Below are 16346 nucleotides of genomic sequence, written 5' to 3' on the forward strand. Positions count from 1 at the left end.
AGTGGTCCAGTCTCCATATTCACTCATATTTAAAGCAATACTACCCAGGAAACTGTCAACATCCCATCAGTTTTAGCAGTACATTTCCCACTAGTCAGATTAAGAAAGATTTAGTAGATTACCCTAAAAAGTTTGCTCAGAAGCTGTTATACTAAAATGCAATTTTTATTTTATTTTATGGCTAAATGAGCCTGAAGAGAATAGTTTAATTGTATTAAACTATTTGTTTCTATAAACATCCTTTGTCTATTTAATCATGATATTGTAATACATATTTGAAATGAAAACTGTTGAAGAACAAGACAACGCTCGCAGGTGGTGACAAAAATACCTTTTATTAACTCACTTAAAACACTAGAATATAAAAAGCATATAGAGAAAATGACCAATAAAGTCTGAAATCTGCTATAAAACTTTCAGGAATTTCTTTGAGGGTCAGGGGAGACTAAAATTCATAGTCAAGATTACCCAGTGCTGCCAACTTGTTAATACCTGATCCTCAACTTAAACAAGTTTAAACAAATTAAAGCCATGCTAATGACAAACTTACCATCAGGTTCCTTGCAGGGATGCCACCGATTAAGCCTTTGGAAGTCCCAGAATACCATTTTTAAGTGTTACTCAGCAGCAGTAGCTGGTAATAGTGCAAGTGCTAAAATGCAAAATTCACAGATGGTACAGAGTTTGGAAACTGTATCTGATTTAGGTGCAGAAAAATTAAGCAACTTTTTGCAACGGGATCTGAATAGTGAAGATTTGTAATTACAATTTATCTCTGGAGAGATCACAAACCCCTCCCCCCCCCCTTTTTTTGGTTTTTTTAAGTATGTAGATTGAGACTTAGTTGCCAGCTATCCCCTTGGACTGGAGTTAAAGTAATACCATTGCAAGTATCTAAAAATTAGATAAGTCTCCTTTTCATGATAAACCATATTGAGAATCAAATAAATAGGATACATCCTAATTAAGATCCACTTTAAGAACCTAAATATCCAAGTCAAAGCAGAAACTAAAGTAAATTGCCTTAAATTTTCATATTCAGAAGCTGCAAAATATGAAATATAGTAATAAAAGGATCAGTGTGGTGGTGGATTTCAAGCACCCACTATATCAATTTCTGAAGATCTAATATTTATGGAAGTAACCTTGCTGGATGTGTTACTACTGGATACATTTCTCTTTTGGAGATAAGAAGCCTCAAATTCATCAATACTTTCTTAAGGTGGACATTCTTCATCATGAGCTAATATTTTATTTTAGCCATAAGTTTACAGTTTCTCCTGTGCTCAAATTAGAGTGGGAATATTTTCCCTTTTGTTCCCAGCCAGCAGGCTGATTTAAAGTAGCCTACAATATTTATTTTGCTTTACATTCTCATCCTCAAAGGAGCTGCTTTGGAAAATACATTTAAGAGCAGCAAGTCTACTAACAGGTATATGTGTTAGCTACTTCCCCACCGCCCCAACTCCAAAAAAAAAAAATCCACCCTCATTCCTAAAAACAAGTAGGAGCTTCCTTGGTGAGGATGCAAGCTGGAGGGAATGGCTTACCATTTTAGGTGAGAGCACTCAACTTTGTGAGAACTGGATTTTAGATATGTATCTCAGAACAATGCAAAAATAGACAGTGGATTACAAGTTGGGTGTCAGGTATCAATGCATGAAGAGTGATGGATCCATTTGACTTGTCAACTTTTAAAGCATGCTTATCTGAAACAAACTGAATTACTGCAAAAACAACTTTACAGAAGTTCATCTCAAAGGACAAAATAAATTAACTGCTATGAATTCTTTGCATTCGGGGCTGCAAAACAAAGACACATATTACTTAAATCAGTTTTATTTAAGAATTTCCTACATTGACAAGTCTTATAAAAAGCATCCAAACACAGAACTGCAGCAAACAGCATTCTTATGGATATCTTATAGACAGTGGAACTTCCACCCTTAAGAGGCACACTGAGCTCGCTAGTGAACTCTGCTACAACTACCGCAAAGCACACCACAAACTCAATGTTCTCGTCACAAACCCCATCATCTTCGATTCACATTACCACACTTACATATCATTAACAGAAAAGAACACACACCATACAACATTCACAGCAGTTGACATAAGGGGAAAAAAAATACAGATATTCATTTCACTTAACACATTCAACTAATTGGTTAACTAGGTATAAAACCCATTTAGTCTTCCAGATATGGATGTCCTTTGAATGCATGAAACACTCGTACTTTATTTGCTATCATTGCTCTCTGCACACTCTCTCACCAAAGCCACAGGATTGAGAGACATCTCGCCAAGTAAAATAAAATCCCATAATGCACCACCAGGTCTCTGCATGCGCTCTCTCCTTTTTCTCGCACATACCAGCCCTCTCATGCCTCGGCACCACCATCAATCCCACACAAGGTTTCAAAAGTTCAAACAGCCTTCTGGTTCCATCTCACAGCCTTGCGTTCATAGCGTTGATACGATTCCATGAAATAAAGAGTAGCGGATAAAAATGGAACACCCACCGTCTAAGACGTAGCATGTGCAGTGTGATGAAGTATTCTTGGATGAGAAAGCATGTAGACAGAAGTATTCCTAAAGCAGAATATTTACAGCACTGCTTTCAACTAAGTGCTTCTTCCATACACATTTGAAATGAGATGAACTGCAGAGATTAAATGAAGCCTTCATATTGTACTTAGTATATGAGGGGAGACAGTGTTAAAAGGAAAACAAACAAACAAAAAACACCAACGCTGTGTTCTCCAACTGGGGCATTTGGAGAGATTCTTATGGTGGGGATCAAATTAAAACAAACAAGAGGAAAAGAAAGAATGTAGTTTGACCAATGGTTTCCTTTTTGAACATGCAAAGAATTCAGCTGACCAGGAAACAAGGAACAAAATATTACAGGAGAAACCCTTTCTCTCAACTGTAGTGTTAGTTTACCCATCAGGCAAACAGCAGTTCACTTTCAATCATTCAGTATTCCAACAAATTATGTAACAAAACTTATATAATTCCTTTAACCTTTCTTTTTACAAAAGAAAAATGTCAAAAATACTGTTGAATATACTACACATTGAACAAATTGATCAGGAAAATTTTAGTATATATGCAATTTACAATATACTTACCATGAGCTTAGAAAAATTTGATTTCCCACCATAGAGTCAGTATATCAGAGCCCACTGTCTACATTCCCCAGCCTGATGATTTGGAATCCATACTTGAACCAAAGCCTCCATTAAACCCACTGCTTGATCCTGCATTTGATGCTGACCCCCAACCTATTGCTGCTCCAGAGTTAGATCCTCCGTAAGAATTACTTCCTGAACTAAAACCCTGGTTCTGCTCCCTTTGCATGTTGCCTTGAGGTTGGTTGTTTCCCGATGGCCCAGACTGGTTCTGTTGACTAGCTAACATGCCCATCATTCCCCAGCTGCTCTGCAATGCTGCCTGGGCTGCTGCCATCATAGCAGGGTTGATACTAAATGCTCCAAAATTCATCCCTCCACCCATATTACTGCCCTGGTTGTTCCCCAAACCACCTCCTCCCCCCCTGCTATTACCAAATCCACCCTGATTCCCAAAGCCTCCTGGATTACCACTAAATCTTCCACCTCTTTCTAACTGTCTATTGCTATTGTGCTTAGGTTCAGCATTGGATATATGTACGCTGATTCCTTTAATGATCAAGTCCTCTCCACAAAGAGACTGGGCAACCTATAAGAAATAAGGGATGTAAATAAATATAGAATTAGACCATTTTTTAAAGTACTTGTTACAACATAACAAGACAAACCACATGATTCTGAATACAAGTGTAAACTGTAAAGGAAGAGTGTGTGAAGATTTGACACAAACTAAAAACAAAATCCTTTAACTTTACTGAATAAACTTCAGTTACTTAGTCTACTGTGAAGATCCATATGCACAGTACCAGTTGAAAAGTGTGAATCTGTAGACATGAACTGTAAGCGTATTGATGTAATTCAATAGAAATTCAAAGTACAAGTGAAATTCTCAAATTGCAATGACAAAAACAAGCACTGTACAATCAATTCCAATAATTACATGCTAAATGACAGTGTTTGTCAACATTATAGTCAGAATGGTAAAGAGAGATATTGAAAAGATGTAGGAAACCATTTCCTAAATGTCAGGGGCTAAAATATTTTAAAGAAATACCTGATCATCTGCAAATGTAACAAAAGCAAAAGCTCTGAAGGGTTTGGGGATGAAGACATCTACCACTTCTCCATACTGAGAAAAGAACTGCCGGAGCTCATCTGCAGTCATATCCTCGGTGCAGCGCCCAACGAACACCTTTCTGCTACGCAAAGGTTCATCAGGACTTTGCTGAGTAGAATCGCAGAAAAAGAAATATTGACCAAAACACTGCAATCATCCTTCTGAATACCAAATACAACTTAGTTTCTTCTGTGATAGAGAACTTCACAACAAACTATTAACCAGGTTATGGGGGTGTATCACAGCTATAGGAAGATCTAAAGAAAAGCAACTCTCCAGTTGCTCTCCACTCTACTCGAGATAATGTAATTAAAAACTGTACCGCCTGAGAGGAAGACTGTAAGGATGAACTTGGAATTCCTGAGTAGATGGAAGCAATCTTACCCCCTAGGACCTTTGCACTAGAAGTTGTAGGGAAATCTCCTATCTTTGCTCTTGTAGTGGTGCAGTTCCAGTAGTGCTGACAATGGTGGAAACACCAGTATATACTGACCACAGCCATATCTACCACCCATAATCTAAAGCTCTTCTGATAATTAGAGATTTGTTTAGAACGTCTTGCTCAAGGGGGGTCTCCTAGGTGTGGTGCCAGGGGGATATATGTGAAAAATGGAGAGCAGGAAGGAGATGAGAATTGAAAAGTGATGGCAAACGAGGACTGGTTAGGTAGGCAGCAGAGCATTCCTTGTGCTTTAAATCCTTCAGTTGAATACACATATAGTGAGGAAATATATATAGTCAAAAGTGTTGGATTCTGATCCCAGCTCTGCCACTGACCCAGTCTGGCCTTGGGCAAGTTACCTACCTATCCTCTGTGCCTCACTTTCCTCCCTTCTGCAAAATGTGGGCAGTATCTGAAGTAGGGGCTGCTAGACATTTATGATGTCAGCAGCTGGTTTCTGTAGTTTTCAGACTGGACATCTTCTCCCCTGTGCTTAGTAGTTTTCTCAAACCCCCATCCCACTGTTCCTTCACCTAACCTCCAGGCTCCACTCCTTCTTTTTGTCTTCTCACCTGCCTCAAGGATCCCGTTAAAGTCCCCGTCTCCCTTTGTTTGCCCATATATCTAATCCCCTCTTCACTCAACAGGATTATTTAAAGGAGTGCATGTTTTGTTTCTACAAACACTAAAATAATTTAAGGAACAATACCTTAGAATTAGGAAGTTTACAGTCACACCATCTTCCATCTATCATGTGTCGTTGAGACATCACTTTCACCTGGGTTTCATACTCCGTAAATCGAACAAAACCAAATCCCTTTGAGTGACCAGTCTTAATATCCTTCTTGACCTAAAGCGGGGTGGGCGGGGAGATGGGGAAAGGAGTGAAAAAGATAATCTAGATAGCTGAAATACTGAAGCAGTAATATACACTGGTATTCTTAGACTAGCTGCAACTAGCTGCTAATCAGTAGTCTTTTCCTAGATCAAAAGGAATGCTAGGATTACCAAAGCATAATGAAAAGAGTACAATGTGAAAAGTTTTGATCCTAATTTAATCAGGCTTCTATATCCCTCATGAAATGGCCACTGGTACAATCAACGACAATACACAAAAGCATTTGACAGTTTCATACTTATAAAAATCAGGCTGTGAATTACCATTATAGCAAACAACGTTCAAAAGAGCATGGGTTTGATGCATCCTGGCAAAGTGCTAATCCAATATCAATATAAAACAAATCCTTAAACCTAAACTCAAACTTATTGTTAAAGTTAAGTTTCAAAATCAAACAAGAACTGTAAAAAGAAAGTCTTCACAAATGCTACAACTACCCCAGACCAATAAACTAATATGCAAACACAAAAACCAAACACCACACAGTGGGCCACATAATGTCTTGCTTACAACTTGTGTAACATCAGAATCATCCCCTTTTGAGAAATCAGTCTTGACATGGGTCAATGACCTGAACATATACCAAGACATCTCCAAGAAAAAATAGCTTACTGCAAAGCAAATAGTATAAAGCAAATTGTAATGTTACAACAGTTAAATGTGTGCTCTTAAATTTATACTGCCCTTTTCGCCTTGTACTGGCTCATGCAGAAAAACTTTCATCTGAATTCATAGCCCATGACTCAAGTAAATCAAGTACAACAAAAATTTACCTGCACCATGAGAACTTCTCCAAATGTACTGAAATATTCCTTTAGATCTTGTTCAGTGGTTTTCCAGGGAAGACCCAAAACTATTAAATCAGATGTCTTTTGTACTGCTCGTTTTACTTTCACAGCTGATGAGGCATCTGTTTCATCCATTTTCCTCTTGTTATCTAAATGTAAAGATGTACATCAGAAACTCATCTCCATAATACATCAAAGGAAAGGATAGCTACTTCCATTGGTCAGAAGCAGCATAGCACAAGGATTAGATTCTTTTTTGCAGGATGTATTGTGGAAGCTAAGAACTGAGACTCTTCCAGATACATACGAATTGCTCATTGTAGGATTGGACCTTTGGAAGGTATCTATATTAGACTGTTAAATGCCTTACAAACTGTAAGACAAAGTCTTATTTGTAAAGTACCTTGTACAATTATGGTGCTATATAATAGGGAACTCTCTGAAATTCACTCTGTGGGCCAGGCACACACTTTAACTGAAAAAGACTTATTTGCAGTTGCTGCTATGGTTTATTAGTAAGTTAAAAGGAAAACATAAAAACTAAGGAATCTATAGATCTTGATGTAAAATTCCTTATAACTAAGAAAGTATGGTTGTACCAAATATTCATGGAACAAAGACAAACCTTTGGGATAATTAACAACATAGACGAGATTTCCCCAGCCAGCATCTGGAGCATGCAGAATTCCTTCCACTAGCCGGACTCCTCTCATACACTGAGACACTGGGTTCCTGTATCGCAGGCCACATGCTCCAGGGAACTGGGCAGTAACTGTGGATAGCAGCACAGTGCCATCATCCTCTGAAGGGATCTCAATGGGCTCATCATTCTCATCCTCAGTAACACGGATGTATTCAGACATCTTTGCTGGATTTTACTAATGGATTTAAACAAAGGGGGGGGGGCATCAGCAATTTTTTACTCCCTCTTATTTTATTCATTTTTAATCTCATAATAAATCAGTTTGTTTCTCTGTAAAACACGGACAAGACTTTTATTCCTAGGCACTAAGAACCTACCAAGAGATGTTGCATTTTATCTTCTCTAGCCTTTAACTGTTGTGTTATGTTCTAACAACAGACATATAAAGTGACATTTATGGGTAGTGCCTGGAGAGCAGGGGTTATGAACAAAGTTATTTAAAACTAGGAAAGAAAGAGGATTTGTTTACAATCTGCAATGATCTCACCAATCACCCCAGCTGAGGGAATGGGGCAAGGGCCAAGCCTGTGTGGGGCGGGGCGTAAGGAAAGAACCCAACCAACTGGTATTACTGGGAGGAGAAAAAAGGGGGGAAGCCAAGGACCAGACTATACTGGAGTGTGGGGGGGAGGGAAAGGGGGAGCAGAGCTCAGACCAGGTGAGGGCCAGGCCCAAACCATTTCCAAGGCGGGAGCTGAATGTCCAGCTCACCCCGGGGGGAGGGAGTCTGGGAACAGGGGAGCAGAGGTCAGACCATAAAGGGAAACGGAAGAAGGGAGTCAGGACCAAACCATTTCCGGGAGACGGGCGTGAGCACCACACCACATGCCTAACTGACAGGCTGTGCCTAAATGAGGCCTAGCTTATAACCCCCCGCGCGCTAGGCCTCACCACCGAGCCCCTCCGCGCGTGCCCGCCCCGCCTCTCTCGAGCCCCAGGCTGGGCCTAGCTTCTCGCGCCCCCCGGCCCGCTCAGGCAGGGCCCAGCCGCGGTTGGGATCCGAGATGCCTGAGCCTCTAGCTCTCCCGCCGCGCTCTGCTCACCGGGCCAGGGGGGCCTTACACGGGGCGAGGGGGCTCCTGGCGCCTCCACCTTCCTTTCCTCCAGCCGCTGCTGACAAAATGGCGGCCCCCGGCCCTCAGAGGCAGAGCCCGGCCTCTGGGCGAACCATTCCTCCCTGGGGGGGGTAGCTGGAAATAGACTGGAAAGAGCCAACGTCGGGAACTTAGCCTGTTTGGAACAGCGTCGATCAGAGATCACACAGGCCTTCGTGTCCGTCGCTCGAGATGTGCGGAGCGGTGCCTCCGGGCGAGGACAGTAGCAAAGCTGGGATTTCTTCCTCCCCCCCGGCAGAGCAATGGTATGATCCGTCCCGCCGGAAACGCGCATGCGTAAGGCTGGGCCGGGGGGAGAGATGGGAAATTGGCGGGAGGGCCTTAGCCCTGGCCTTGGCGTTACTCTTCTTGAAGGCAGGCGACGCTTATGGTAGCTTCAGCACTGACCCCACCAGCAGTAGGTCTGGAGCCTTCCTCTGTACTGTTAACGCGGCGTTATTGCATTTAATTCCCTAGCTTTTTTGCCCTTAAAGACAAAAGCACGTTTAAGGCTAAGGGAGCTGGCCAGCAGCTGGTGTTTTGCATTGCCCGCCTGCTGCTCAGTTCAGTGCCTCATGCATGCACGGAAAAGACCACCGAGCTCTGGATGGCACCGTGCCATGGACAACGCTGCCACTGAAAATGTAAGGGGTTTTTGGCTGTACATGTGTGAAACTTGTTTCAAGCACTGATCAAAGGCTGAAACTCTCATGTTCTTTTATGTTGCAGTGGAGTGAAGTGTGAAGGCCAGCTGTTTTTTGTTCCTTGTGCACATAAAAATGTTTAATTTTTAAAAAATGGGGTAAGTATTTGCATACATATGTGTGCACACATTCTCAGACCAAACCCCCCCCCCCCTCCTTTCCCCCAGCAAACCCTCTTACATTTATCTGAATTCTCAATCTTAATTTTAAGGGTAAAAACATTAGAGATGGTGTAACAAAACAAGCATTACAGCACATGAAATTCAGAGTTGATATGGAAAAGCACATTTAAAGCACCCCAGCCACTTTAACTCTTCTCTATAGTTAACCCCCTTCATTTTCAGTTTAAACCAATTTTTACCAAAAAATTCCTAGTTTTTACAAAAAATAATATTCCTTTTTTTCTGATTTTCACCGTACTTTTTTATCATTCAAACATATACAAATAACTTGTTTTATTAGGAAAATACAATACATTGCATGAGATATATGTATTATGATAATACATTAGTCTGTGTGTATATGTAAAGCTGCCTGTTGAAATAAGGCTATGTGTTAGTCTAGAAGATACACACAGGCACACATGCAAGCTCTGAAGTGTGCGCATCTGAACGTACTGATGAATCTCATGTACACATCCAAGCTGTTAGCAGATAACAGGTTTAAAGATTTGACACGCTAAAATGGGAAGAAAATGAAAATCTGTATCAATATATTTCAGAACACTAGGAAGTATTCAAAAGTTTAAAGAAAAAACAAACAGGAGAAAAGGATGAAGTTGAGCATATGTGCTACAAGTGGTGTGACCCAATTATTAAATATAAATATTTATAGGCTAATAGTTCTAAGTCTACAACAGTAAACTGTTTACTCAAATAAAAAGTTTTATTTGATTAGAGATATATTGTTTTCTTAAACTCAAAGGTGACGTGTTTTGATTTGTTTTGGTTCTGCAGCAAACCACATTGATGAATGGAATTCAAAGCATTAATCTACTGAATACTTCCCCCCTGTCTTTCCATCCACCAAAATCCCTATTTTACCCATAAAAATTAATAATTTTTGCACAGATTTTCACCCGTTTTTGTTGTTGTGGTAATAAACACTGATAAATTCCCAGGAAACATAAAATAAAATAAACTGAAAATGAAGGGCCCTACCTATAGTGATGCAATCCATATTAATATTTGTAGTCCCAGGTTAAATTTAAACTGACTTCTAAAGACACTTTTTTCATATTAAATTTGAGGTAAGACACTCAAACAAACATGATTCTTCCCTGTAATGACAAAAAATCAGTGTACTTTAATCTTGGATCATAGGCCCAGATGCTCAGTGGTATTTAGGACCCTGACTCCCACTGATTTCAATAGGATTTAGGTGCCTAAATACTATTGAGGATGTGGGCCCCAAACACTGGAATACATCAGTCGTAACTGTATGGTTATTTCATGGGGATGTGATGGCTGAATTAAGGATACCTTAACACATTTTCTGCTGTATTTGCCCAATTCTGTTACATTTCCCCTATGCTGATTGTATTTAAAACAATGAAAACACTTCTCTTGGTACTATAGTATTATAGTGTTAAAGTTTATTACAAGTAAAACCCAATTCTCTGAAGGTATAAGGGGACAGTCTGATGTCCAGCTAATTGGGATCTTCAGTCATGCAGAGCTTTCCATTCAGGGCTTACCCACTCTCTCACCACTTCAAAAGTTATTTTTCCTCTCTTGGTATCCTGCTATTCATTGATTTATCTCATTAGACTGATCTAACACTTGCTAAAGCACCCCCATCCCTTTCATGTACTTATACCTGCTCCTGTATTTTTTACTTCATACATCTGATGAAGTGGATTCTAGCCCACGAAAGCTTATGCCCAAATAAATTTGTTAGTCTCTAAGGTGCCACAAGGACTCCTCGTGGTTTTTTTTGTTTGTTTGTTTGTTTTTGTTTTTGTTTTTTTGCTAAACTCCTGTGATGCTCCTAAGGGGACAACCTATAGCCTGGAGTTTGTTAATCAGTGTGGGAAATCATTATTGTCCCTTTAACCCTTGTGGGATGTTGGCTAGAGCAGGGGACTTGTTGCTGGGACTCCTGAGGTCTATTCCTATCTCTGCTACAGACTTGCTTTATGACCGTAGTCAAATTATTTAACTTCCTATTGCTGTGCCTGCCTGTAAAATGGGGAGAATAATACATAACACGGAGGTATTTTTTAGCCTTAATTCATTAATATCTGTAAAGTTCTTTGACCAAGAAAGGTGCTAGAGATCTGCAGGGTTTTATTCTTATTACCACCAAAAGGTGGTCTTCCCCAGCCATTCATTTGGTTACAATATGTCTCTCTAAATCATTGCTCTTCTGCTTAGGCTGTTACCACCACACCCCCAACCTACTCTTGTGCTTAGACAGCCTTGCTGCATTCACCCTGCTCATGCAAACTGCTCCTTCATTTTGTAATTTAATTGAATACATGTTTCTTCCCTGCGCATTGTCTCAGACAAAGTTGGCAGGACCTCAAAGCATGTGAGGGGGAGGGAAAGGCGAGTTAAATGCATCAAAGGAGACAAGGCTAATGAGGCCTTTTGCTGGGAATGCAATGAAGAACAAAGTGAACAAGTTATGCAGCTTTCAGAACATAACAGGCTCCTTTGCTGAGTGCTCAAAAAGTTTGTGGAGTTTGGCTTTTTGGATGAATGAAATGTGAGATAACTGTGCAAAACTTTTAGACAAAGCGTTAGTGTATGTGACAAATGTTATGTCAGCTTAATGACAGGGTGTACTTTATGCAATGAGACAGGAGCTCAGAGTTTGGTCTGAGTCTTTCTAGAGAGCCAAAACTACTCACATGGACCCTGTCTAAATGCATGTTTCCATATGTCATCTCATTGAAGCCCAAAGAAAGAAAGATCCCACATGTTAGATTGACAATCTGCTTAAACCATCATAATTCTTACATAGTGGTTGACAGGTTTGAGTCTGGGGTTGATAAATGCACTGCACAAAGCTGCATTCATAGAATAAAAATTGTTTTCTTTATAGCATCTTTCATTCTCAAGGTGAATGCAGTAGTTACTGGTATTGTGGTGACTGTATAGGCAAACCAGGCAACTGTTTTCTCAGCAATGACTTGCAGACAGATATACACATTAGATACTGTTTTATGAGAGAGGAAATGTAGGTAGGGCATGTGTCCCCTTTCGTTAGATAAAATGCTGGGGATCTTCAGTATCAGCTTAGTTTGATGTCTTATCCAAAGCCTAGTACCTCTAATAGCCTCATTATGCTGTCAGATCCCAAGCAAGAACTCCCATTGTTTTACCCTGAGCAAGATCTACGGCTCTTAGGCTTTGAGATTCACCTAGTACTGCTGTATATAGGCTTATAACAGGACAGCACCTTCTGTAAGGTTGTATTATAATGTTAGCAGCGCTGGTTTTGAACCTCAGGCACTTTGTCACTCATGTGGCCTCCTGTATCTTGTGAGGAGGGTTCCTCTGGTCTGTTCTCTATCTGTGATTTTATTGTGGCCTTCCCTCTTAATTTAAAAAAGAATTGACTAAATCAAATTAATTGAAATCTGGACAGGTTAATATGCAATATTCATGGAACAAGCAGCATGTGGTTCCCTGGAGCTTTGCCAAGGTTGAGAGATAAACTATTCTATTCCTGAGTAAGAAGGAATCTCATTTGAGCATTGAATCCCCATTCACCTGTCTTCCTCATTCCCCTTTTTCATACTGCTATGTTTTGGGCAAAGTGATAGGAAGAGGCTAGAACTGTATCTGCTGGTGGTGTACAACTCCTTCAGATGTTGTGGTCTTTTCTACAAAGGGTTGTTTGTGAGGTTCTGCTTCATGAATTTCTCTTTGTGGCAAAGGGTGTTTGTAGTGACCCTTGTAGAGAAGAGACAGGACTCACTAGGACTGAACATAGAAGGGATTTGATATTTAGGCTACTGGATGTGTATGGTCAGATTACAGGACAGGCTGCACGTCTGTCCCTCCTCTGGTCTCTCTCAAGTGGACTCCCTCACATGTCAGGCCTTTACCTATGCTGGGGAGGACTCTTGCAATTCATCCACTCTTAGACTGGACCCTGGGCTAGAGTATCCCGTGTACCCACTGTGCTTACCCTACAGATCCGACTGAGTTGGGGCACCTGTGATTCTTCCCTTCTGGAGTCTGTGACTGGTGGTATCCAGCAACCAGGCAGTCTTCCCAAACCAATGTAATGCATTTTAGCAAGAAGAACAAAGCTTCTAGGGGAAAAAAAATAGGTTTTTAAAACAGTCTACACAGTTTTACCACTTCCTGCTGGAAATCCTAGACAGGCCTATCTTCCTCAGACCTACGTGGTCCTGGGCCTCAATCTGGTTCTTCTTGAACAACTACACCCTCTCTTTTAGAGAGGGTCCCTTTTAATTCTGAGAGAGTTTTTATTCTCCTGTGTTCATGGGTCTTATCCTGTCCTGGTCAGAACCATTGGGTAGGTAGGCTGGAGAAGAGGCAAAATCATCAAAGCGAATTGTTCTGGCATTGTCCTGTAACAGCTCATCATTGTTTGCTGGGAGGTGGCTACCTTGAGCTATTCTTTTCCTTCTAGCATGTTTTTCCAGACAGCCTCCTGTTGAGTTAAACCAACAGAATCCTACAGAAAATACCCCACTACCCAGACCAACGTAGAATATTAATAAATTATGACTAAGGCTATGTTTTAGTCACTGGTATTTTTAGTAAAAGTCACAGGCAGTAAACAAGAAGTTGTGGTCCATGACCTGTCCATGATTTTTACTAAAAATACCCGTGACTAAAACTTGGGGGGCCTGCCTGGGGGCCACACAGGTGTTGGGGCAGGGGGGCCCAAGTACTGGGTGGTGGTGCACGGCCTGGCACCCCCACTGGTGCTGGGGAGGGGGGCGGGTAGGTGGCGGGGCTGGCAGGCTCCCTACCTGGTTCCGTGCCTCCCCCCCAGCAGCAGTAGAGTTTGGGTGTGGAAGGGGGCAGGGGACTGAGGGCACGGGACAGGGTGAGGCTGGCTATGGAAGTGGTGATATCCCCCTCGCTCAGCTGCTAGGCAGAGGTGTGACCAGGCAGCTCTCTGCTGTGGGGGATGCAGGAGCCCCAAGACTGCCCCAGCAGCAGCCGGTGCGATGGGGCTGCCTGCTGCAGAAGTCATGGAGGTCATGGAAAGTCACAGAATCCATGACCTCCGTGACAGACACACAGCTTTAATTATGACAGAGTAGCTATAAATCCATCACACAGGGAGCCTGTAGTTCTCCTTCACTAGCACAGCCTGTGCTGCCTACCCTAACCATTCAGGATCATTCTAATTCCTGCAGTCGTGGAAAGGACTGCTGACTGCATGACAGTGTTGAGTGGTGTGTTGTCCTCCCTCTCCCCGATGATACAACTTTGAGTCTCCAGGAGCCACATGGAGAGGGAGAAGCAATGGCTGTTAAGAATGCTGCTATTCCCACCTGGTATGGCTGCATTAATGACATCAATGTTCTGTTTTCCATGGGGTAGCCCTCTAGATACATTAAACTCTCTCATTTCATACTTTTCAGTGATACTATAAAACAATAAATTAATAGCTTTTTCCACATTTTTAAGCAATCACTTTTTATATGCCTGGATAATTGCCCTTCAACATTTCTGTAAATTATTATTTAAAAATATCAGAATAAAATGATACACCAATTATTGAGTTTATCAGTCATATAAAACATTACATTAGTTAAAAGTCATGTATGACAGACATCTGTAACTCAATTGATTTTTCTTCAAATATATATGAAGAGGAAACCATATAATGCAAGCAGTGGGAGGGGTGTAAGAACTCCAAATAGTTCTGGCTGTGGTCTTATTTACAAGACAAGTGGAGAGAGAACTCTCAGTGCATCTTCCCCATGCAATTCCTCCAGTATTACTTAAAACAGATGGCTGTACCACCCTATTCTGGGGGAGAATGGGCTGTTCCATTTTGATAGTTATATTTATTGTGGCAATGTAGGGCTGGAAGGTACCTTGAGAAGTCATCATGTGAAGCCCCCTGCGTTCTGGTAGAAGCAACTAAACCTAGACCATCCCTGACAGGTGTTTTTTCAACCTGTTCTTAACCTTCAATGATGAGGATTCCACAACATCCCTTGGAAGCCTATTCCAGAGCTCATCTACCCTTAGAATCATAAAGTTTTTCCAAATATCTAACTTAAGTCTTCCTTGCTGCAGATTAAGCCAATTACTTCTTGTCCTACCTTCCATGAACACAGAGAACAATTGATCACCGTCCTCTTTATAACAACCCTTAACATATTGAAGACTATTATCAGGTCCCCCTTCAGTCTACTTTTCTCAAGACTGAACATGCCCAGTTTTGTTTAACTATTCCTATGACGTTTTGTAAACCTTTTATCATTTTTGTTGCTCTCCTTTGGACTCTCTCCAGTTTTTCCACATCTTCCCTGAAGCATGGCAGCCAGAATTGGACAAAGTACTCCAGCTGAGGCCTCACCAGTGCTGAGTAAAGGGGGACAATTACTTTTCATGATTTCCCTACAACACTGCTGTTAATATACCCCAGAATGATATTAGCCTTTTCACAGCTGCATCACACTGTTGACTTGTATTCAGTTTGTGATCCCAAACACTTTTAAGTGGTACTACCACCTGGCCAGTTATTCCCCATTTTGTAGTTTGTGTATTTTCCTTCCTAAGTGAAGTGCTTTGCACTTGTCTTTATTGAATTTTATCTAGTTGAATTCAGACCAGTTCTCCAATTTATCAAGGTCATTTTGAATTATAATCCTGGCCTTCAAAGTGCTTGCAACCCCTCCCAGGTTGATGTCATCTGCAAAGTTGATAAGCATACTCTCCACCCAGTTATCCAAGTCATTAGTGAAAATACTGAATAGTACCTGACCCAGGACTGACATCTGCAGGACCCCACTAGATATACCTTCCTAGTTTGACAGTGAACAATTTATAACTGCTCTTTCAACCTGTTGTGCACCTGCCTTATAATAATCTAGACCATACATTTCCCTAGTTTGCTTATGAGAATGTCATGTTGGACTATGTCAAAAGCCTTGCTAAAATCAAGGGTTCCCTACACTATTCCACCCAAGCTAGCCTCACTTGAGGGGAGAGGGTGATTCAGTTTCTAATGCCAGTCAAACTGGGGCTAAACCAACACTAGATCTCCGTTCTAGAGGGAACGCTTCCTTGGAATAGTGGATTCAGTCTCTTGGCCTGATTTTTCAGAGGTTCTGAGCACTCATGGCTCCCATTTAAATCAGTAGGAGCAATAGGTGCTCAGCACCTCTGAAAACCGAGCCATCTATGTTGATTTAACATTAGGATTGGCCATATCAGTTAACTGGCATATCCTGACACTGTTGTGAAAGGACCATGTTTTGTATAGTTAGGTTAAAGAACTGAATTCGCTTTCCAGGT

At 41.2% G+C, this 16346-nt stretch overlaps 1 protein-coding gene across 3 annotated transcripts; it reads right to left on the reverse strand.

Annotated features, from left to right (window-relative positions):
• Window positions 1–316: 316 nt before the first annotated feature.
• TARDBP (TAR DNA binding protein) lies at window positions 317–8233 on the reverse strand. Of its 3 annotated transcripts, XR_003997076.1 has the most exons (7): window positions 8126–8233; window positions 7005–7257; window positions 6365–6528; window positions 5403–5543; window positions 4189–4359; window positions 1551–3723; window positions 317–652 (listed from the first exon to the last, which is right to left on the reverse strand). XR_003997076.1 is itself a non-coding variant. In XM_030537395.1 (6 exons), exons 2-6 carry the CDS (start codon window positions 7240–7242, stop codon window positions 3193–3195), a joined length of 1245 nt encoding a protein of 414 aa, XP_030393255.1. In that variant the 5' UTR covers window positions 7243–7257; window positions 8145–8233; the 3' UTR covers window positions 317–3192. The 3 variants fall into 3 exon arrangements, 2 of the variants coding, with proteins under 2 accessions (XP_030393255.1, XP_030393254.1); XM_030537395.1 differs by having other exon boundaries at window positions 317–3723; window positions 8145–8233; XM_030537394.1 differs by having other exon boundaries at window positions 317–3723.
• Between the last annotated feature and the right edge of the window lie 8113 nt (window positions 8234–16346).

This window comes from Gopherus evgoodei, chromosome 18 (assembly GCF_007399415.2).
Source record: "Gopherus evgoodei ecotype Sinaloan lineage chromosome 18, rGopEvg1_v1.p, whole genome shotgun sequence".
Lineage (NCBI taxonomy): Eukaryota > Metazoa > Chordata > Testudines > Testudinidae > Gopherus > Gopherus evgoodei.